Source organism: Lepus europaeus, chromosome X, assembly GCF_033115175.1.
Source record: "Lepus europaeus isolate LE1 chromosome X, mLepTim1.pri, whole genome shotgun sequence".
In the NCBI taxonomy this organism is placed as follows: Eukaryota; Metazoa; Chordata; class Mammalia; order Lagomorpha; family Leporidae; genus Lepus; species Lepus europaeus.
The window spans coordinates 127,190,874-127,215,234 of record NC_084850.1 but is presented as its reverse complement, the minus strand read 5'-3'; the positions used below and the strand labels follow the sequence as shown (position 1 = coordinate 127,215,234).

The 24,361-nt window shown below is 39.8% G+C and overlaps 2 protein-coding genes across 6 annotated transcripts in view; one reads left to right on the top strand and one right to left on the bottom strand.

Annotated features, from left to right (window-relative positions):
• The window catches only part of CNKSR2 (connector enhancer of kinase suppressor of Ras 2), a 316,326-nt gene extending 295,220 nt beyond the window's left edge, over positions 1–21,106 (top strand). For 4 of the 5 annotated variants that reach the window (XM_062183975.1, XM_062183974.1, XM_062183973.1 and 1 more), the window contains 2 exons: positions 15,341–15,537; positions 18,736–21,106. In XM_062183975.1, the coding sequence (XP_062039959.1) occupies positions 15,341–15,537; positions 18,736–18,951 (413 nt within the window). In that variant the 3' untranslated portion in view covers positions 18,952–21,106. Of the gene's footprint in view, positions 1–8,115; positions 8,284–15,340; positions 15,538–18,735 lie in introns of those variants that run through there. The other variant, XM_062183977.1, reaches the window with a different exon arrangement.
• A 797-nt stretch (positions 21,107–21,903) lies between these two features.
• On the bottom strand, positions 21,904–24,153 carry KLHL34 (kelch like family member 34). Its single transcript, XM_062184147.1, has one exon. It carries the CDS (start codon positions 24,151–24,153, stop codon positions 22,204–22,206), a length of 1,950 nt encoding a protein of 649 aa, XP_062040131.1. The 3' UTR covers positions 21,904–22,203.
• Positions 24,154–24,361: the final 208 nt, after the last annotated feature.

The window sequence follows — 24,361 nt, the reverse complement described above, 5'->3', positions numbered from 1 at the left end:
AGATGACTTTAACAATGGAGATTAATGAGAATAGTCTGTGATGTCATTATTACAGATTGGAAAAGTATAAGGTATGTGTAAATGCCATTAAGATGAGAGATTAGATTTATAACAAATTTGGGGTAAAGAAAAAAATACTAATGATAAAGAATTATCAAGATATAGTTTTCGGTTTTAGCACACATCTCTTGAATTTCTTCTTATCTTTCTTGGCCCTTTCTTTGCTGGGGAAGATATTTTTAGTTGTCATTAAATTCAATTGGCAGTGCCCCAAAGCAACTCCTCCTTGACAGAGTTGTTAATGAGAAAATGATCCCAACTGCCCATCTGGTATGCCAAGGAGCTTATTGCCAGTTTTGGGTAATATTGCAAGCTCAGAAACAGTAAGCAGAACATCATTCCAAGAATCTACATTCACAAACAATGTTACAGCATGAGAGGAAAAAATGTCTAAAGTTTTAACATAGAAATCATTCCTTTTCTTACCCTACTCCCAGCCCCCAATACATGCACAACCACCTGTTGTGATCTTGTTGAAAATAAATTAGTATTCCATTTGCTTTTTTTTTTACATTTTTATTATATTTATTTGAAAAGCAAAGAGAAAGACCAAGAGCTCCCATCCACTTTAACTCTGCAAATGCCCACAACAGCTGGGGCTGGACCAGGCTAAAGCCAGGAGCTAGGAACTCCAATCTAAGTCTCTGAGGTGGGTGGCAGAAGCCCAACTACATGGGCCATCAACTGTTGCCTCCAAGGCTGCAAGCTATTAGGAAGCTGCAATCAAGAGAACCAGGACTCAACCAGGCACTCTGTCTACTATGTGATGTGGGCATCTCTTAACCACTGTGACAAACACTCTGCCTAGTATCTCACTTGATTTGCAGATCAATACCTGTTTTTTGCCCTTCATTTATTCTGGGGATGTCATGATGTTAGAGCTGGAACTGAATGATATTCTTTATTTTTTAAAAGAGTTTTTATTTATTTATTTGAGAGGTAGAGTTACAGACAGTGAGTGGGAGAGACAGAAAGGTCCTCCTTCCGTTGGTTCACTCCCCAAATGGCTGCAACGGCCGGAGCTGCACTGATCTGAAGCCAGTAGCCAGGAGCTTTCTCCGGGTCTCCCACGTGGGTGCAGGGGCCCAAGGACTTGGGCCATCCTCCACTGCTTTCCCAGGCCACAGCAGAGAGCTGGATTGGAAGAGAAGCAGCCGGGTCTCAAACTGACGCCCATATGGGATGCCGGCGCTGCGGGCGGAGGATTAACTTACTGCGCCACGGCACCAGCCCCCGAATGATATTCTTTAAAAATAATAATAATCCTGCCAAAATCAAGATGGCAATACTTGAAAGATAGTATCCAAACTTATTTTAAATCGAATTTTCAAGATTTAGAAAATTGTGTCACTGACAGCTTCCTAAAGAAGCTGGTCAGTAAAAGCATAATTTGTATAGCACCAGAATTTACTGACCCCAGTTCAAGTTAGCTGATCAGCATCCTTGCAAAAGGATGTAAGGGCAAAGTCTTGTTTACTTGGAGTAGATTCCAGTGGAGTAATCATACTAATTTGGAGAAATCAAGTCAAATGTGATGGGGAAAACAGCTTGGAAGTGTATCAGTGTTTTGAAGACAGTTTTACCACCCAGTCACATAAGTGAATCAAGGTTCAGCTAAGGTTGGGGCTGCTTTTCAAAGTGCTAAGTAGAAAAGAGAATCTCCTAGTAGGACTGAAGAAGACCAAAGTAGGCAAGAAAACGATTTAGATAGTTGGTCCTAGTTTGCCTTTTAATTTTGGCGGACTAGACACAGCCACAGATGAAGTGTTGTGTGACTCTTATTCACCACACAGGCAGCTCTCATCACTGACTTACTTCACAAGGATTAGCATCCGGACCAAATATGATCTACCTAATTACGTTTTTTATATACAAGTATAAGGTGACTTGAGATTGAAAGTTCTCATAAGTTAAAAACCTGTATTTTTCACCTCTAACGAATACGGGGTTAGAAAGTCTACGAGTAGTTTTCTATAGTGGGTTCATATCTCAGGCATCAGCTATGTTAGCCCTGTAGCTATTTCACAGGAACTGAGAACTTTAAGGAGATTACTTCAAAATAATAAATAGTCATGAAACAGGTTTCAAAACCAATCCAATCTATCAATAGACAGCCATCTACTCACCTTGCTGAAAGAGAAAACCTTACCAAGAATGATGATTTTTATAAAGTTGTCTCATTCGAGTTCAATATGATTCTTTTTAAAAAAAAATCTCAAAATAAAATTTTTAGGAATACTTAAAAATATGAATGAATGAGGATGGAGGGATCAAATAAAGTAGATAATTCTTAGCTATAAAATTTTAAGAAAGAATTGGGCAGGAGTTGTACAGTTGCTGCCTATATAACCTTCATTTAGAGGGTACTTTATGTCTGCCCTTATTTCAGACAGAGGTTTATTTTTAATGCAGATAGCAAAACCTGACCTATGTGGTATACTGAGGGGTAACTAATTGACTCATAAGTGCACTTTAAGGTCATAGTAAAACAGTAGATACGTTAAGATGAAATGCAGACAGGATAGAATTGTGACTTGGCAATTTAGAGGAACGTTAGAGTTATCTGAAAACTATTTCTTTTTCTGTTTTGCAGCTAGATTTATCAAGTATTTTATTTTACTTGGAATTGATCATTAAGAGCTCCACTAGTGCTATAATTTTTTTTGACAGCCAAAGTGGACAGAGAGAGAGAGAGAGACAGAGCGAAAGGTCTTCCTTTTTCCATTGGTTCACCCCTCAATGGCCGCTGATCCGAAGCCAGGAGTCGGGTGCTTCCTCCTAGTCTCCCATGCAGGTGTAGGGCCCAAGCACTTGGGCCATCCTCCACTGCACTCCCGGGCCACAGCAGAGAGCTGGACTGGAAGAGGAGCAACCGGGACAGAATCCGGCACCCCATCTGGGACTAGAACCCGGGGTGCCAGCGCCACAGGTGGAGGATTAGCCTAGTGAGCCACGACACCGGCCTAGTGCTATAATTTTAAGAACAAACTTTGTGACTTTTTACTAATTTTTTTGTTATTTTTTAAAGACTTACTTATTTGAAAGGCAGAATGGTAGAGCAAGACAGACAGAGAAAGATCTTCCATCCACTGGTTCACTCCCTAAATTGACACAATGGTCAGGGCTGTGCCAGGCCAAAGCTAGGAGCTGGGAACTCCAAATGAGTCTCCCATGTGGGAGACAGGGGTCCAAGTTCTTAGGCCATCTTGGCTGCCTTCCTAGGTGCATTAGCAGTGAGCTGGATGGGAAGCAAAGCAGATGAGATTCAAACCATCACCCCAATATAGGATGTTGATGTAGGAGGCAGTGGCTAAGCCCATTGGGACACAAGCCAGTCCCTTATTACTTTATTTTTTTTAAATATTTATTTATTTATTTGAAAGGTTACAGAGATAGAATCTTCCTTCCACTGATTCACTCTCCAAATGGCCACAATAGCCGGGGCCGGGCCAGGCCAAAGCCAGGAGATTCATCTGGATCTCCCATGTGGGTAGCAGGGGCCCAAGTACTTGGGCCATCTTCTGCTGCCCTCCCAGGGAGCTGGATCAGAAGTAGGGTGGCCAGACTGGAACCGGCACTCATATGGGAAGCCAGCATCACAAGTGGCAGATAAATCCACTGTGCTACAATGCCAACTCCAAATTTATTTTTAAAAAGAATACTTTGTCATGAAAATTTTGCTCGTTGTTCATAAAAATAGATATTCCAACTTTTCCCCCTTTGCACTAAACAAAAAAAATGAGCAAACACATTTTTAAAATAAAGTGTCCTGTCTTTTGTAACTCAACTTTTTACAAGGAAATAGATCCTCAGAATTTGGACAAATAGCACTCAAGCCACAAGTAACAAGTCACTTTTGGTGTTAAGGTTCTGATCCACATTATAAACCCACTATTTCCAAACATACATTGAAAAAAAGTGATCATCAGGCTGGTGCCGTGGCTCACTAGGCTAATCCTCCACCTGCGGTGCTGGCACCCCGGGTTCTAGTCCCAGTTGGGGCGCTGGGTTCTAGTCCCGGTAGCTCCTCTTCCAGTCCAGCTCTCTGCTGTGGCCCAGGAGGGCAGTGGAGGATGGCCCAAGTCCTTGAGTCCCTGCACCCGCATGGGAGACTGGGAGGAAGCACCCGACTCCTGGCTTTGAATCAGCGAAGCGCCGGCCATAGCGACCATTAGGGGAATGAACCAATGGAAGGAAGACCTTTCTCTCTCTCTCTCTCTCACTGTCCATAACTCACTCTCACTCACTCACTCACTCTCTCTCTCTCTCGCTCGCTATCTAACTCCGCCTAGCAAAAAAGAAAAGAAAAAAGTTATCATCACTGTCACTTCATGATATTACAGTTCCACTCTTCAAGGAGATCTACATATGTTGCTGCTGGTAGGCTTAGATGTCTGCTATCAGTGACCTTTGTTATTTATTTGCAAGCAGCTTAAGACAAGTAGTCTTGTGGCTTTTGCCCTTAAATTTGTCCACAAGCTCAACAAAAATAAAACTGAGTAATGGATGGGAGTACTTGTTAATAACTCAGACAGAAGTAGAAATCTTTGTTCAAGTGCTCATATTTTTCAGGTACTTCTAATTTCCATTTTTAAGTGTGGTGAGCTCTTTCATTCATTAAGGAAGACCTTTTTCACCTATTTTGTATTCACAATCATCATCTTGCCAATTTTGTGCCTTCCCCCTTCCCCACTCTATAATCTAATTCACAGGCATTTGTTTAAAGAATTGTGACTCTTCCTTACCAGGTACATTATTAGAAGACAGGTTATATTTTTAAAACTTATATTTGCAGAATTTATATTTTTGCCTGTGATTGGTGTGGTCCCTAGTAGGGTACTTTCTAATTCATAAAACACAAAGGAAAAGAAACATCTTTCTCAAAATGTCCTATGTGAATTAAATCTGTGTCTCAAACAACTTGAGATACAGATCCACATTAGAATAAATCATTCTATATGTGGTTGCATTTCATCTGGCTTCATCATTCAGATCTCCAGGGGTGTAGTAATAGGGAAACCAGATCTGTTTCTTATCCAGCTAGGCTGGTGGCTTCATAATTAGAAGTTTCAGTGATGAGTAGAAGCTTAATAATGATTTGTTAAGTAATGTGCTAAACAGAAACATTACTGATTTCCTTTGGGGTAACATAGATATGTTGCTGTTGTTTCAAAATATAATTGATTAAAATTTTGGTAAATAGTGATGTTATTTTAATAGCAGCAATAGGGAATGTGTTTACAGTTAGGACATCAGCCAGAAGAAAATAAACAATTAACAGTCATAAAATAAAATTTTTGCTGCCATTTTAAAGGAATATATGATTTCCACTTGTCTTTTGGGAAAATGAATAAAATTAGTCTGACACTGTAATAAATAATTTTAACTGGTTTGAGTATTTTGATTATCTGGGGATAAATAAAGTTGTCAGCTATGACAGTACTTCAAAAAGTATGTGGGAAAATGAAATTAAAAGTGTGATTTTGCTTTGGTGTAAAAAATGAAATCTAGGCATAGTTTTTTCAAAATACACATTACACATACTGTGCAAAAAATTTTTATACTCAAACTCATACTTCCAATTTTCCACAGACGTTTTGTAGCACTTCATACAAAGGAGAAGGGTGGAAATAGGGGCTTGGATACAATTGAGAAAGATTGAAAGCCCAAAGAAAATACAAAGGGAGAGAGAAGAGACTATTAAGGATCAGAAAGTAACCTACAAAAAGTTAAAGACAAATAAATGGTGAAATTCACAGAAGTCAAAGGTAGACCTTCATGGAGTAGTCTCATCATTAATTAGTTTTGTTTTAGAGATTTCTTATGAATTAACCACATACCAGCAGCTTTTTGTGCCCTTGCCTGTGTTCTACCTGGCTAGCCAGTGCGTTCATACTTTAGATTTATAATGTTCACACCAAGATATACAGTTGATTCACTGCATTTGGGTCTCAGAGTATCTTTGGAGGCCTTCCCTTTGCCTCAAAAATAAATATGAACTATTTAATAACACTACACAAAAGAATAGAGAATTTATTCAAGTACTTTACCAAGGTCACTGATTTTGCCATAGTAGTAGACCAAGATATTTCCATCAGATTCCTCAGAAAAACATTGGAATTGTTTGGGCTTGGTGAGGGGACTACAAATAAAATGCTATGTGAAGTCCCCAACCTCAGGTCTTCTGACTTAGAAGGTACTTGCATATGTAGTACAAAAAATTGACAGTACTCCAAACAGCCTTAACTACTGTATAGCTCATCCATCCCAATGTGACTAGCCTAACACAGAGGGTCTCCAACTGCAATGGGCACAAGAATTGCCTAGGTTGTTTATTTAAAATGCAGATCCCTGTGTTCCATACCCAGAACTCTGATTCAGTAGATAAAGTGTAAGACCCAGAAATCTGTGTTTAACAGGCACATCCCCTCCTTACCCTTGAGATTCCATAGGTAATGATACTGACCACTACACATACCCTGGGAGTAATCTTCTCTTACCCTAATATACACAGACTGGTAGCTAACTGTAACTGTTTTGAAATTGTCATTCCCCACCACTACCCACTATCCTTCACTCTGCTGGAACATTAAACTGAGAAGGTAATTACCATATCTTGGGGTATAATTCAGCAATCTTATTGAAACAGTGTTATAAATATAACTAAGAGTGACTTTGTTACCAGGGCTGCCATTCAGGTTAGTATGGGGTAGATGGGCATTAAAGAATGCACTAGAAATAATACCACTCATATAATGTTTCTATGGGGAAATGAGGGATATATTCAAAACAGCAACTTGAAAAATGTTTGCATTGCACAGATAAATTAAGAATAGCTTAAACTAAAAAATGACCTTGTGCCCAAGATTAGATTACCTCTGATTTTGCCACTTCAAACTCCATGACTTTATGAAACAAAATGGTAAGTGCTAGAGAGAGCATTCCAATACTAAATATTCTTTAAAATGAAGTGCTGTGTTTTGTTTTATTTGACCTATGTATTAAGATTACTTAATTTCTAGCCCCTTTTCTATAAAGAGTATGACATTACTAAAAAAATAGTTCTGATTTTTAACTATACTGCATCTCACTTTCTAGATACCAGTGTTATGAGCAACATAACATGGCCCTTCCTGCATTCTTTGTTCCCTCTCTCAATGTTCCTCCTTAATGTAACTTTGTTCCTTCTTAATATAACTCAGGAATACTATAAAATATTACAGATACAAATCTCTAGGCTACTGAGTGCTGATTTGTGTATGCTGATGATATTTGGATTCCTCCAGATCCATAATAAAGTGAGCTAAAAATCACTTCAGTTTATTTTATGCAAATTTTTCTTAGTTTCTTAGGGAATCCAGAAACTTCTGTCTCTTCCAGTTTCTTAACTCCTGGGCATGTGGCTAATTCTCAATTGTAAAGTCACCCTTTCATTGCATTTACTCTGTTACAGCTTTTCATTTCTCTTCAACTTTGTATTGTTCAGCATATAACCTCCTTATCAGAGTGATACTAGCTAAGCTATTCTACTCTCTCACTGATTAGGACATGGTAGCATAAATACATTGAGGTGGTCAGATAGCCTTTTGAGCAGAAGATCAGAAAAATGTTTTCTCATACTTGATTGGATGAACCTGAGGAAAGCTCTTGTATAGGAATACATTTTAATTTTCATCAAAGACTGGTCATTTTACATGTGTATGGAGAATACTTTTAACATAAGCTTTTCTGATTAAAATTGTAGATGTACATATGCAAGTTTAGAGGTGGGAAGAGACTTATCTGCACTGTATGTTATTGTGTATCATTGGACAATTCGCATTTCCAAACAACCAAGCTTAAAGCAAAAAGTATCCTATTTATGGCCAAGTAGACTTGCATGCCAACAGAAAAACATCATGGTATTAAAACCATATGCAATTCTAGCCATATTATTCTATTTTCTCTTCATGGGTATTGCATGATGGTATTTCTAATACAAATACTAATATGCTTTGGAAATAATGACACTCGCAGGTCTTTCATCATATTGTTATCACTGCTTTATCATATTAGGCTAATACACTGCGAGAGTTGGTAGAACCTCTCCATGCCAAATCGGATCCACTTCTGTTGGCACTCAACCCATTGGACTCACAGATTGATAAGCTAATGTTTAGAGAATTTAGATCGGAGAGAGTCGGCACGGCGCAGACTCAGCATCAACCTCTTGCAAGCAACTAAAATGGCCTCGTCCTTGCTGTTTATAACAGAAAACAGACTTGTAAAAAGCTTAGATCATCAAGTGTTTTGGATTGAGGGCCTCTCTAAAGGGATATTAAGAGGGGCAGGCCACTCTTAAGAAGAATTCGAGCTTTCTGCAGTGGGACTAGCGTAAGATCAAAGCCGATCAAGATGGAGCACAGTAACAGAAAACTGCCCTTTCTATGGGAGAACAGAAGGGGAAAGGGTCTTGACTGGGGAAGGGCTCTGTGTGGTGACACCTCAGTTGTGTTCTCCTGACATCAGGAAAAGAGAGGGATCAGCTCCAATAACTAGAAAATACTGGCTGTTTAATGGACTCTTCGCTGACCTCTTTAAGGCAAAGCAGAGGAATCAAATTCTGTATTAAGTGTATTTTGCATTTTTAAAGCTTGACGTGCTGTATTGTACTAAATTAAGTGTAATCTATTAAGGCAAGGTATACACAACCTGCTCTGAAACCTACTATGTTTATTCTATTATGAAGTGTATTCAGGTGCAACACAGAGACTGATTTTGGTGACACTTATGGAGAAAATTCCTCCTGCCAGGCTTTCTAGATTCCTCAGCTGAAATCCTAACTTTCTCCTTATTTCTCGGCACTTGTATCCAAGTGGTGTTGCCTCTTAGGCAGGCATGAGCTATTCTTTTCTGTACACTATTCTGAATTTGTAGGCTATGGTTTTCCTTTTTGAAAAAGTATTTTGTCTGAATGTCTTTCAAATCAGCTTCAGATATTATTTAACACTATGTAACTCGGTCCCCTATGGCTCAATATTGCTTATTTTTCTTTTGTAGTGGTGTGAAATTTCCTTTAGTTGGATAAGATACATTGTAATGCTTTCAGTGCTAATTGATGGATATTTCATACTGTGCAATGAAGAGATAATTTAACATTGTATTTTGAAATGTTTTTTTTCTTCCTGTCACCATAGTGTGTGGTCTTGCATAATGTGAATACCTGTAAAAATATAAATTACTTAAAAATAAAAACATGACCAATCGGTATCAGATCTTTTTAGATAGCTAAATAATTTGCTAGATAGCTAAATATTTGCTAAGTATGCTTGATAGTAAATTTCTTTCTAAAGAGAAGTAATCTATGCTTCTTTCTCACAAATGGAATCTGTGTTGTGAATAAAATCACATTGATCTGCCTTACAATTGCCTCTGTGCTCTAACCATTTTAATGTGTTTTTTAGGTGTACATATAAAAATGATGTTTATGGTATGTAGAAATCCATCAGAAACCATTTTATTGGCATTTAATATTGATGGAACTGTGTTGGGTCGTTATGCCTCTTTAAGTCATAGTAAATTTTATGATCCAAAGAATTTTAGTTTTTTCTCATTAAGGAATATGGTGAATCTACTTTTTAAATATAATCAACTCTTATCTTTGGTTTGAACATTTCCCCTTTATGAATTCCTGCCCAAGAGCCATGTAACTTGACCTCCATATCTCTATTAGTTGAATTTTCTAATTTCTGGGGGTGAATCTGGACTTTGTCACTAATGTTTATGAGTGTCCACCGAAGAATCTTCCATTCTTTGGGTCAGTAAATCAGTGCTAAGGACAGCAAGATTTTTCCATCTGAGTTGTCATAAAAACTACTTGTAATACTCTGAAAATTCAACCACTGACATATATTTGTATCATCAAGTCACATGATTTGACAGAAATTACATGCCAGGAGAAAGAAGTGTAGAATAGACTTTAGTTCTCTCTCTTTTGTCACATCTTTATGGAAGTAAGCTTTACTGTCATTAAAAAAAAAAAAAGGACTTATATACACCAGAGTCGGCCATGCTTGATTTTGACAAAGCATATCATCATTCTTACAAAGACGGACTTTACATGCTCTTCAGAACATACATAGCAATATTGGTGGAACCACTCAAACTGTACTTTTTTAAAAAAGGGGTTTTCATCATTGCATTGATTTTATCAGAGAAATTATTACCTAATATTAATGTGTGGGCATTGTTATTTTGCCTAAAAGAAAGTAAATTCTTGTAATTATGAAATAAGCAGTTGAATACAGAGGGAAGATTAAAAGCCAGCTTTTAAATCTTATACTTTGTTCTGATGTAATAGTCTCCTCCCCCTAGTTTTACAATGCTAGCCATGGCTATCCAGTTGACTTACATATTAGACTGAATTAAGAGTGCTAGCATTTAATTATAAAACAATTCAAATTTTATCATCTGTAGCATAAAACCTAGAAGAATACCAAATTAGAAGTTTGTCACCTTCTATATAAATAAACTTCATTATGGTGTGTTAGTAAGTTAATATTCATAGAAAATATTCCCGTGGCCTCAATGCATATGTTAATTGCCCTTTGTGATAAGAATAGTGTTCCACATACTTGATGTCATTTGCCTGGAAGCCTTAAAGCACTCTGTGGTTCTACAAGAATGAATACATCTAAGATTTGACTGGTGACTAATACAGCTATGTCCTGCATTCTCCCATTTGTGATTTAACCTTTTCCAACTTTCTGTGTTTATTACACAGCTGTGTTGTGGAAAGAACAACTGTTTCCACTAGGACATCACTGTCCAATTTTAAAAGAGCACAGTTCCCTTCCAAAATATGTACCAAAACTCATTATCCATTATTGATTTTAATGCTTCAAGAGCCGAACTGGTATATTCATTTGTTTTCTTTTCTTTTTTTTTTTTTTTACTCTCCTTCAACATTGTCATCTCAAGGGCAGGGAAATGGGGAGGACACTAGAGTGAAATTTTAGGCTGCCAAGTTTTTATTCGTCTCCCTTTAACATTCACCAAAGAAATATGAACGATATGATACAATTGACTGTCCTAATAATTTTGCAGTCTCCTGATAGGGAACCCTCCTTAGAGTGCTTTGTACATAAAATACAGAAAATCATCACTCCATTTGAATGTGCTGGGTTCACAAGGCAGTGTGCCACATAGGAGAAAAGAAATGCAAACCTGAATGACACAAATTCCACTCATGGCAAAGTCACATTCTAGGTCTCTGAAGGACAATACACACGGTCTAATTAGGTATAGGAAGAAAAAAATTGGAATTTCTCCTTAGGTTTTATATCTAATCCTTTTGAATCACTTTCTGATGTTTTAGAGCATCTATTTCATATAAAGTAACACATGTGTTATAACTAGGGGATGGTACACAATCCAAAAAAACTGATCTTGGAAGGAAATACATCACCCAAAGACTCTACAGTAGTTGAGAAATGTGTCTTCATCTTCTAGTAGGCAATTTGCAATAGGTTTCAACAACCTATTGCAAAAGAGAGAGAGAACCTAATGTTTTTCATTAGCTGATCTTTCCTGTATCACCAACTACCTAGAAATCACATGCATTCTGAAAGAATCAACTTATGATGCTCATTACCTTCCTAGATTCACAGTATTCCATAGTGGAGCACAATATGAATGAGGCAATACAGAAGATCTCCTTTCACCCCTGCCAAGTATGACATAGCCAGAAATGACCCCTCCCTTGGCACAGAATACAAGTTATTGCATCAAAAACTCAATTGTGATCTTCAAATGTGTTAGTCCATGAAATTTTGTATAGGAAAGGAAACTTTATATGTATTCTTTGGTTTACTGAAATTGAACTAAAAAGTATGTAATCTGACACAGGACTAATTTACATGTTGTAAATATAATTTGGGGGAAGTTTATTCCTGCAAAGTCCCAGATTTCCTGAATAAATTAGATTCATATTAAAATATCCTTATAGCAGTAATACACAGCCTCATTAGGAATCACAGAAGGTTCCTGAATAAGTCCTGTGATTTGGGTGTGATCTCCCACACTTTGCCAACTTTCGGAAAACATTCATTCAAATTGCAAAAGAGCTGGTTTTCAGTCAGTGTTCCAATGGTTGAACTGGCACATCGAACAAAATGCAATCAGGAAGCAGACCTCACCAAGTGCTTGCCTCCTCTTCCAAAGCAAGCCTCTCCTCAAAGAAGAAAAACAAGGGTTGATACAGGACAGAAGGCCGAAGAAAAATGAGAAGGAGATGAAGAAGAGGGCAAAAAGAGAAGAAAATAAAGGTGCTTTTATATTTTCAGTTGCCACAGTAGCCTCAATTGACTTAATTGGTATTCTTCTGAGAAAAATCAAGGAAACCAATTGAAAATTATAAAAGAAAATAAAGGTCTGTTTTTGTCTTAAATGTTGAGTTCTGTGTTGTTTTGACTGTTGAGCACAGTGAATCTGATTTATAATGTGACTCTGCCCCTCACTCCCTTCCTTTGAAAATAAAAGGACTCTTTGTCTAGTGTTAAAATGTGAAATAATTGGTGGCATTTTGTGGTAGCCTGGAATCTCAGTCCCTCATCCTTACTCATCCCACTACTGTGTCCTGTGCAGTGTTGCATATGTGTATGATGTGTAGTGGTGTGAGGGGGTGCGTATCTCTGATAAGAGCCACAATATCCCATTACTAGGAAATGTTTCTGTGTTCTGTCTCATTGTGATTCCTTGTTCATATGTGCTGCCCAGAAATAAATCCATACTCAATTCTTCTTACAGCTGTCAAAGCAGATTTTTTGTAGAATTATGTTACCTTTTAGTTCAAGAAGGGGGAGGGAGTTCCAGTTGATATTTTTAATAGCTGTATATATATATATATATATATATATACATATATGTATATATCATTTTATATTAAATCTTCACTTATCCTTCTTAAAGTACAACTACATTAAAATTTTATAAAAAATCAACCATCTGCCCCAGATTTACACAACTTTAAGAATTAGGGGAAAAAGAAAAACTGGGTCAAATGCTTTTCTAAGCAAAATATATATTCCCTATAGTGTTAGGTAATATGGAGAAAGGTTTTCTTAAAATAAAAATTTACTACATAAAAATATTTCTGCCTCCCTTAAGTCCTAAAACTATAATCTGAATCCTTTTCTTCCCTTCCCTTTCTTTCTAGAACTGAAAGTAATAATATATTAGATTACCTGATACCTTAACTACTATAATTCACATCAGTTAGGCCTCCCATTTCGTCCCCACCCTCTACTCTATGAAATTATGTCTGGCTTTAGAAGCAGTCTTGCTGTGAGGCAAAAAGAATGCAAACTACTAAATAATTCCTTGGTATCCTTTCATGGCCTGTGATTTAATGAAATAGAATTATGCTGTGCAAATGTATCCTTGTTTCTACAACTCCATTTAGTTACTTTAAATGACCATATGATTTTGTGCTTTCCTCATTCCAAACCATTCTCAGTTAAAATTCCCTATCTTGCTTCCATCTTGCTCTCAATCAACAAAGCAGTTTCTCCTTTTTGTAGTCTTCCATCCATCCATCCTTCAAAACCCTGTAAGGTGTTGAAAACGAGAATGAGCCAATAGAAAACTAATAAACTGTTATTTAAAGGGATTTTTATATTTTTGGGTTTTAGATCTAACTTAGATATGTGGTTAGAAGTTAAAATTCACCATACAGGATTTAGTGATACCTTGTGCTGTTGATAAATAATTCTAATGGAAGGACTCAGTGGTCATGCCTGCAATTATTTGCTAACCTCATAGCAGGACCAAAAATTGATTGTGGAATTTACATAAAGCTTTTAATCCTAAAGGTGATCCCTTCTGGTTAAGGTACTGTATGTTTTAAATATTTTTTTGGTAGTCTTAGGTATACTCTTTAAAAATTTACTTTTGGAATGCTACAGTTGAGGAAATACTACATTATAAGTACCTACTATCACATATAAATTCCAAACAATTACTAAAAAATGGAGGTATACAGTTCTTGCTAAAATCATGGATTCTGAAGCCAGAATGTCTAATTCCAGTTCTCACCTCACCACTTAATAAGTTGACCTTGAGCAAGGTACTTCCCTGCTATAAGATGAATATCAAGGATATCTACTAAGTATTGTTGTGAGGATCAAATAAGGTCATGAATGTTAAGAATTTACTCTCCTTCTTGGCACATAAACATAAAGGTTAAGTAGTATTACTACCATTTGGGAGTCATTTATTAAAAACTATGCCAGAAAGTCTAAAATATTCACATGTACCATGGTGGAATGAGCCATATTTTCACATTTATTCTTTGAGCCAATATAGTTAGTATACCTCAAATATGACTCCATCTATCTAGTAAAAGAAATACAAGATAGACCTACTCTATAAATCCACCTACCCAAGCACCATCTTATTCCACCTTTCTTTTATCATTGTTGAGAAAGATTTGACATCCGTGTTCAGACAATTAAGCAAGATGAGAGTTTTGTTTAGGTACATCTAAGATCCTTATTTGAGACCAGCCTCCAATTTTTTTTCTCAAAAATACTTAATTGGAAGATTCTCTTCCATTGTCTTACAGTTGTGTAGTAGCTTCTCTTAGTACATGTCAGATTTTTTACCTCATTTGCATATAAACATATTCCCATAATTTGTTTTAATCACAACAATGATAATTCATTATCAGTTGCTGTATTTCTGTTGTGCTGGTCATTACTATGGCACTCACATAAAACCTAATAATCTTCTATGGCTCAATTGGAAGATTTTTATAATCAAATATACTCTGATGAATGCCATTCCATTATATTAAGTCTGCTCTATTTAAGCAAAACTTCTATGCTTATCAGTATAATGATAAGAGATAGTCATTAATGTTTTAAAATATTAAAATATGTACAGGATTGTTTTTGTGTTGTGTACCTTTTGTACTCTAATTCTTTGAACTTAATGGACTCAAGATACATATGGTGATTTTCTATTAAGACACTATTTTGCTAACCAATAAATCCTATTATTTGATCACTCTAAAACATTTAAATGCCCATAGCTAATCTTACCCAGTATAACTAACAGATGTGGATTTGTTGAGTTCTTTATACTAGTGTTTTCCAAGCCATTCATTATCCCGTTTTTCAAATAGTTTTAATTTTGTTTTTAGAGTGTCAAATAACTGTTTATCACACTGAATAATGCATTCTCTCTCTCTCTCCACTCTCTCTCCCTCCCTTCCTCCTCAACCCCCTTCCCAACACTGCAGGTGAAATTAGGGAAGAAAAGTTAGGAGATTCACTGCAAGATTTATACAGGGCACTGGAGCAAGCCAGTCTGTCACCATTAGGAGAACATCGCATTTCAACCAAGATGGAATACAAGCTGTCATTTATAAAAAGATGTAATGATCCTGTAATGAATGAAAAGCTACACAGGCTGAGAATTCTCAAAAGCACTTTAAAGGTAAGATATGAAATATAAGGAGAAATTCCTTCAAAGAGATTAATGTTTGACCTCAAAGTGGATTACCAGATAATATAGGCTAAGAAATAAGAGGGTGCATCAGAAAGTTCATGGAAAATTGAATTAAAAGGTAAGATTATTGTGATACAAAAAATTTTGAAATCTATGCATAGTTGTTTTCTTTTTTGTTTAAGATTTATTTATTTATTTGAAAGTCAGAGTTACACAGAGAGAGGGGTCTTCCGTCCGATGGTCCACTCCCCAGATGGCTGCAACAGCCGGAGCTGCGCCAATCCGGAGCCAGGAGCTTCTTCCTGGTCTCCCACGAGCGTGCAGGGGCCCAAGAACTTGGGCCATCTTCTACTGCTTTCCCAGGCCATAGCAGAGAGCTGGATTGGAAGTAGAGCAACTGGGACTAGAACTGGCACCCATATGGGATGCCGGCGCTTCAGGTCAGGGCATTAACCCGCTGCACCACAGCACCAGCCCCAACATAGTTGTTTTAATAATATGCATTTTCCATGAACTTTTTGAAATGAGAGGCTGGACGGAGGAAGAGGTAAACAGTAATAACCTAAAACTGAGCTATTCCCATATCATAAGTGTCTAAGTAAAGAAGAAATCATCTTAACTTTTCATTAATGTCCCAGATTACTGAGTAAATGTTATGTGACTTAGTTCTAAGAGAAAAATGCATAGCTGTTTTTATTCCAGCCTTTCAGTTTCCTAAGATAAATATACCATATAGTGTAATTATTAGAGTTACTAAAAGAACACAGCATGCATGCAGAATGCAACTGTGAATACTGAAATGATATAAAAGATTCCCTGAACCTTTCCTCCGTGCACTGCACTGCATTTGGTGTGAAGCCACAGTGATTTGTGTTCCAGGTAGAAATCTTATAGATGTTCTGTTTACACTGTCAAATCCCAACACACATGGTGTCTTCCTATTGGACATTTCTGTCGGTGCTTACATTGGCTCCAGCTTATTATGCCACCCCCAGATTCAGGAGAGGATGGTCGAGACAGAGGAGCAAAGAGGCAGCAAGTTGAAGGGAGCAGACAGTAGAGTCCCCTCATAGTGTAGGTATGAGCTGGGTGGGGGGTGGGGGAAGCAGAGATGGGTTGAGGAGTGGGCCAGCCACACAAACCACCTGATCAAAGTCCTGCATCCTTGACAAACCAAAAACAGGGGTGACTATTTAGCCTGGCATTTAAGATTCTAGCTAAGATGCTTTGTGTCCCAAATTGGAGTAGCTGGATTCAATTCCCAGCTCTGGCTGTTGAATCCAGCTTCCTGCTAATGCAGACCCTTGGAAGCAGTGATGAAGGCTGAAGTAATTGCATTCCTGCCACCCACAGAGGACACCCAGATTAAATTTCTTGCTTCAAATGCTTAGTCCTGATCATTGGAGTTATTGGGGGGTGAACCAATGAATGACAGCACTCTCTTTCTCCCTCTCTCTCCTTTCCCCTCTCCCTCCTCCTTCCCTTTCCATCTCCCTCTCAAATAAAAAATCAAAAGCAGAAAAACGTTATTATATAGAGTATGTGACGCAGTAATTTCAGGAAACAAAAGGTTAAGGGACTCCTTTAAGAAATAGTTCAGATCCATAGCATGCTACTGAGGTTTTGGAATTTTGAAATACAATTGAATCTCAAAGAGATTTTTAAAAATCACAGAACTATTTGAAAAACCCTCAAGTAGTAAGCAGCCAAGTTTGCAGTCAATTTGCTCTTAGTATTCAGGCAAACATGACTGCAAATTCATGATACTCCATGGTTTTGGTGGACCTTTGGTAACAAACCAAAATTGTAGAGAAAGCTATAATATTCATAAGAATAACTGCAGTGACCAACCCTACTCCAAAGATACTCTCCTCACCTTCTCACCTTATGGAGCCCCACCCTGTTTCCCAATTCGGTTCCAAACTGCCTGGTTTGAAAGGCAGGCAGGCATTTTGAAGCAGGTCAGGTGCATGTATCTTAAAGACCTTCTCCTCTCTCTCTACCAGCCCCTTGCCCCTGTCTTTCATGCTCTATAGATTCCCCCAAAGCATTTTCTTCCAGTGACAAAGAATATGAGCTGCTGCTTGTGTTCCGTTATAATTAAGTATTCATGAATCTCCAGGTACATGATACTCTGCTTGACTCTCTAGGGCAAAGAAAGAAAATGAAAAGTCACTGTAAAGAAATGTCCCTCACCGGTTTCATGTTTTAACATGAAAAAGTAATAGGGAATGAAATATTCCATTAGGGAAAAGCAACTGACCAAGAAACCCTGGGGTGTGAGTAGTTCCTGGAATTGTAACAGGCCACTTCAAGGAGCATAGATCTGAGATCCTGCCACAGGCAGCTCCCAGCATCTGCATTCTGTCTCATCATAAACCAGAGAACTTGGGCTCCTTGCTGTCTTCATTTCCCTCCCAACTCCTGATTAGCTCTTCTCACTTGCTACAGCACGTTTCCTAGACTTCCCTACCCCTTCCTTAGGTCCATAAAAGACAAGACTGAGTTTCTCAGACTGTTGTAACCCCTCTCCTCCATCCCGCATTCCACCTGCAAGATTGTCTTCCACCGGCAATAGTTGTATCTCGGTGAGTTATACCAAAGTGAAGCTTAGTGTTTAGATGAGACCCAGCCTCCAACATAGAAGGAAGAGCGCTTCTCCATTGCACACCCTTCATGCTATAGGAAAGGAGTTGTAGCATGCACATAGCAAGAACGCCATGTTTTTGGTAACAGGAAGATGGCCATGCTCACTCTATTCAAGCACGAGGATGTTATGGAACAGCTGAAGACAGGACACGTATGAAAGTATCTCAAGGGATAGAATGTGATAGGTTCATGGCAGCATTGCTGTTATATAAGGCCATCATTGAGGGAGAAGATCCTTTTTATGATTATTTAAGGAAGGCTTCAAGAAATGAGAGGGGCCTTAATTGGCACTTAAAGCATGAGGAAGGTTTCCACAGGCAGAGATGAGCAACAGAACAGGCCATTTTAGACTGGGCAATACCAGGCATCCCTTGTTTGTAGGGGAAACAAACGTACACCAGGATTTGATTCTAAATACCTGAGTGTGAGTATAACAAAGCTATTTGTTATGAAATTCTGATTTTTTCCTAGTAGCTATTTATTTCAAACCGGAAAAGTTTATCCATATCTTAACTATTAAATCCTTGTGCTTTTCAGGCCAGAGAAGGGGAAGTAGCCATTATCGACAAAGTCCTAAACAATCCAGACTTGACATCTAAAGAATTCCAGCAATGGAAACAGATGTACCTCGACCTTTTCTTGGATATCTGTCAAAATACCACCTCAAATGATCCATTGAGTATTTCTTCTGAAGTAGATGTAATCACTTCCTCTCTAACACACACTCATTCATACATTGAAACGCATGTGTAAGTGTATTATGCCTTCAGGCCATCCAGTACCTGCGGGTACTGTGAACCAGTATATAAGGTAGTTTTTATATCTGTGTGGGACACTTGACAAGCTATACTTTAATGTTACCAAACTATATGAAACAAATCATATATGGTCATAATACCACTGTCTTTAATGAGCATTTGTATATTTTATATGCAATCAGTGCTCAGCTTATGTTTACCATGTGCAAAATCAACTGTCTTTAATGACTTACAATTAACTTTTGCAAACAACTCTGAATACAGGTGGTCTTCAAATAGTGAAACCACAAAAAGGCAGTTTTCTATCTAAGGTCATCTTTTCTCCCTTTAAGTTAATTTTATATAAACAAGACTTCAAAGTAATTCACATTTTTTCAGGTGCAGATATCCTTGTGGGTGGGAAAGAATTTAAACCTTTTTTATATTTATTAAAATGTTCTAAGAATTTTCTTAAACATTGCACAAAGTTTAATGCTGTAGTTTTATTTTTGTGAAATGTAGGTGTGCATACAAGAGTTGAGCAAAACAGAAGAGCATCGACATAAGAAAAGTTCAGGTATCTAATATTCGTCTTAATAGTCTATTAACTTGTGAAAGCTGGTTAATGGAAATACTATTCCAAATCTGTGAGAACACTTAATGGTGTATCAGGGCAAAGCTTTGTAAGATGTTTTTGTAACTAAGACCAAAACTGAAGATAGAGCTGCTTTATTTTCTTGGTTTAAATCTTCCTTTATTTTTGTAGTGATGAAATGCTGATTGTGTACAGAAGAATTTGAGAATGGATTTTTTAAAAATAGACTTAACTCACCCAGAAAGGCAGCTAATAGGTATATATATATAATTTCAACCCAAACTCATATTTTTAAATGCTAATTCTTAAAAGCCAAGGTATAAAGTGAAATGAATCAACTTTCCAGGTAGTTTCCAATTCTTCCCCTAGTCCGTTAATTAAAATTATGTAATTATATTTCAGGCAGGGAATAAAATATGTTTAGTTACAGACTGATATATGTTATATCAGTTATAGAAAACAATGTTGAAAATAGAAATGTACTTCTCTCATAAGGAGCAAGAGGGTAATAATGGTCACTCAGAGAGATGTGACATTGAATTAGATGACAGAGACAATTTAAAGGTTTTTTTCCTAGCATCATGAATTGTTCTATAGAGTGGATGAAGTCTAAGAAAAAGTCCTCTTCATATATTTCCATTTATAAGCGTCTCGTTTTTGAAAGTGATCACAGCATGAAAATGACTGTGCTGCTTTTTAGTGTCTGGCTGCATAACGTACAAGTCACAATTTGCTGTTTTTTCAGGAGGAGAAAGGGACCCTCCTTTACTATTCTATATCCTAAAATCTAATCAGCTTTATACTGTTGCCTGTACAGCTCAGTGAATGTACTTACATCTTTAAGAGTTCAGATATATGCCAGTGACTATTTTTGCTGTAGAGGAGAAAGTTAAAAACTCCACAGCGGGGATCTTTTTCTTTGCTTTTGAAACCACCATTGAATCACTATCGTTTTGCAGACTTTGCACAACTGTACAGGAGAGTGGCCTTTCTACAGCACATTTTCAGTAATCCTATATTTAGTCAAAAATGGATGAGAAATCACGTATTAATGTTTGTATGGAATTTTGGGTCCAGTGTAATATTTTTATCATTTAAAAAAAACCCTATTTGTAAAAACATTTATTTACTGCATGGATACTGACACACATTAAATTTGTGGAATTTTGTATATGTAAAACAGAACAAAACAAAAATACCCTCTTGTCCTAAAATGAAGTGTGCTTGTTACAGTTGTTTAGACTTATTGATGTTTACTAGACCAAATGTGTATGTTCACTTAAAAATATCTGTACCTGATGGATGTGTCATGTATACAGTGGCCGGGTTTGGCCTGTAAACAGTAACAGTTGACGGGAAGACTAGCTCTGTTGCTACTAAGCAGCTTTTACTTTTGTAAAGTCAGCTCTGTTGTTTTCAATGGTAAAAATTAAACTAATGAATTTTACAAGACTCATGGCTAGCCTAGCATGAAAGAGACCTTTTGCCACTATATATCTGTACATTTTATTGCATTAGTTTCAAATCTAAGAGAGAGGCAGCATTGTAAAATGAAGTCGAATAAATTCAGCTTTTAATGAATCCTTACAAAGCACTTACTTTATTCATGCAAAGTCCTTACCATGTTTCTTTGTGATCTAATCACACAGCCACCTACTTCCCCTACCCCAAGTACAAGTTCTAACCTTGCCACCCTGTTGATGTCACAAGCCAGAAGTAACACCTGTTCAACACATACAAGTATCTTCTCTACAAGACCCCGAAAAATCAAACCGGTTTCCCACTTGTCTGACATGTACTTTAAAACTTCACCTCCTTTCTCTGTGATTGTTTGGAGGAAGCGAGGATAGCCACCAAAAAATTAAGTGAATTAGTATTACTTTTTACAAATACAACCTTTATGACTAAAAGATGCGGAAAAAATGACTTAAAACCAATGAGCGCCCTAAAGCCTAAACAAAAGCAAACTAGGGGTGAGGATAGGAGACCAAAAAGTTTAACCAAAAAATTAAAAGATTATTCTGAGGTTTTATTTCTCCTTTCAGTTCCATATTTATATGGAACCAGTAGAGCAGAACTAAAACCCTGATTCTGGACTATACAAGGGTAGTTCTCCTTACAATGATTCCATAGCATTTAACCAAAGCACTTGCCTCGCCCTTCACTTATTCAGCTAATGCCCTCTTCTAGGACTGTTTATTACAGCATTTAAAGCCAACAGTTTTCTAGGTTTTGTATTGAACTCCTTGTACATTTTTTCAAGGTTTTTTTTTGTTTGTTTTTTTGTTGGTTTGTTTGGTTTTTTTTTGTTTTTTTTGTTTTTTGTTTTTTTTTTGTTTTTTTTTTTTTTTTTTGGCACAGAAGTAACTACTGTTTAGTACCAAGGGAAACACTTTAAGAGGGAAAATAAGATCATTTTATCTTTTTGAAAGTCCATCTCTAGCCCAGCGTGAGACTTAAAAATCACCAGCTCACTGCAGTTGAATTATGTATTCTTCCATTTGACCTATCCCGTTCCGCATTCTCAGTTCAAGGAGAACCATTCGTCTCTGGCCAAGGTCTCCTCGCCTCCTTACCCTTCAGAAGCCACTGTGCTCCCAGAGGCCCACTCTTGGAAAAGCCCAAGTCAAGCAGAACTTTCTCCTCTGTGGCCTGGAGACTGCACTAACTCATTTAGCCCAGTGCTAAATCAAGCGCCTCTCTAAGCTCTCCGTCCTTCTCCACGTCCCCACCGTCAGCCAGCTGCAGCACCGCGCACTGCAGGCCACTCCAGGCCCAGGGCAGCACACAGCCTATGTCCTCCCACCGGTCCAGGTCAAGGTCATAGCCCACCACATTGCGGGTAGGCACCTGGCGGGATTCCCGCCACTTGAGGCCTCCCAGCAGCAGCGCTGTCTCCTCCACCACAGCCAGCCCATAGCAGAACCGGTCATAGGGTAGTGGCCGCAACCGAGTCCACTGGTCAGAATCAGGGTCGTAGCGTTCAATCTCCGAGAAGGGCTCAAATTGCCCCAGAAAGGCAAACACTTTGCCACGTAGTACCGCCAGGTGGTGCCCAAAGCGGGCGGTGCCCATAGGTGCCCTTTTGCTCCATGCCTTCTCCCCAGGGCCCAGGGCGTACAAGTCCCGCAGGCTGCTCGCACCTCCTTCACCTCTCCCTGCTTTGCCCCCAGAGATGTACACGACGCTGCGCTCCCCGACGGCCCCCGCATGGCCATGCAGCGCCCGCGGCAGGACACCGGCTGGCGCCCAGCGGTCCCTGCGCAAGTCATACATCTCCACTGAGGCCAGCGCCTCACCGCCTGCGCCCAGGCCCCCGACGGCCAGGAGACTCTCACCCACAGCGCCGCACCAGAAGTAGGCCCGCGCTTCGCGCATCGCAGGCACAGTGGTCCAATCGTGAGAACGTGGATCGTATCGGTGCACTTGGGCTGTGACCGTCCGTGGGCCATCGGCCAGGGGAGAGGAGGCACTGCCTGAAGGGATCTCCCCGCCTAGGACAAACAGGAAGTTGCCCAGGGTGCATACGCTGTGCCCCAGCAGTGGTGCGGGCAGCTGCGTGAGGCTGTGCCAGCGGTGGTTGTACACGTCGAAGGCCACCACTTCCTGAGTGAGTTCCCACTCCTTCTCCTCCTCCAACTCTTCCTCTCCCTCCTGCTCCTGCTCTTCTGCTTCTTCCTCGGGCTCTGCCACAGCGCCCCGGCCCCTAGCTGCCTCCCGGGGAGCTGCAATCTCTTCCATCATGGCCTCCCGCGTCCTGCGCCCCCCAATCAACAAGATGCGCGTCTGGGGGCTCCGGACGCTGGTCTGCTCGCCCTGCAATAGCGGCTGGCGGGAAGGCGCCGTGTGGTAATTGAGGGCTTGGATGATGAGGCCCTTGATGCGGGTGGGCAGCGTGAGGCCGGAGCCCGAGTACATGCGCCGCAAGAGGTTGGCGGGCACCAGGCAGAAGCGGATGCGCTCGAGCAGAGCTGTGCAGTGAGCCAAGCGCTCCGCCGCGGGCTCCTGCCGCAGCCAGGCCAGCGCCAGGCCCAGCAGCCGGGCCTCTGGCACCCGCGCCACCTCGGAGGCACCCAATATGGCCCTCAGCGACGCAGGATTGAGCTCCAGCAGCCCTGCGGGACCCGCGCCCTTTGCCAGCAGCTCCCGCAGGTGGCGCACAACGCACCGCTCGGCTGCGTCCAGCGTGTGCGCCAGGCCAAAGCGTGCAGCCACGTTGGCGGCAAAGCAGCAGTTTTCCGGGGCCAGCTGTCGCTCCAGGTAGCGGCCGCACAGGCCCAGGGCCTCGGTGACCTGCAGGTAGCTGGCAGCCTCCAGAGTATCCTCCACGGTGTCCATGGAGAGCGGCAGCCAGGCAGTGTAGATGAAGTCCAGCAGGCGCTGCAGGCCGGCCGCGGAAGGCACGTGCAGGTGGATCACTCGAGCCTGGGATTCCCGCGTGTGGCTCTTGAACAAGGCCCTGAAGTAGTCGCTGGAGCACGCCAGGAGCGACCTGTGCGCAGGGAACTCGCTGCCTTCGGCCTCCAGTGTCACGTCGCACAGGAAGCCCTCGGCGCGCAGGGCCTGGTACCCGGTGAGCAGCGAGCCGCCATGAGCTTTGCAGTAAGACAGGAAGTAACTCATGATGCCCCGAGCGGGAAGCGGCCGGGCCGGGACTGGGGCCAGCCAGGCTCGGCGGGAGGCATCCCCGGACACGACACCCCCACGACCCCTGCACGACCCTCAGAGCCCCTGGCAGGGGCCCATTTTTGCCTGCTCAGCTTAAAGCCCAAGGCTTCTTCATCCAGGTCCGCAGATCGTCCCCTGCACCTCTCAGAGCAAATCTGGTATG

Bases quoted from the DNA above. Each gene is read 5' to 3' on its own strand.
- KLHL34 (XM_062184147.1), bottom strand. From the start codon at position 24,153: ATGAGTTACTTCCTGTCTTACTGCAAAGCTCATGGCGGCTCGCTGCTC.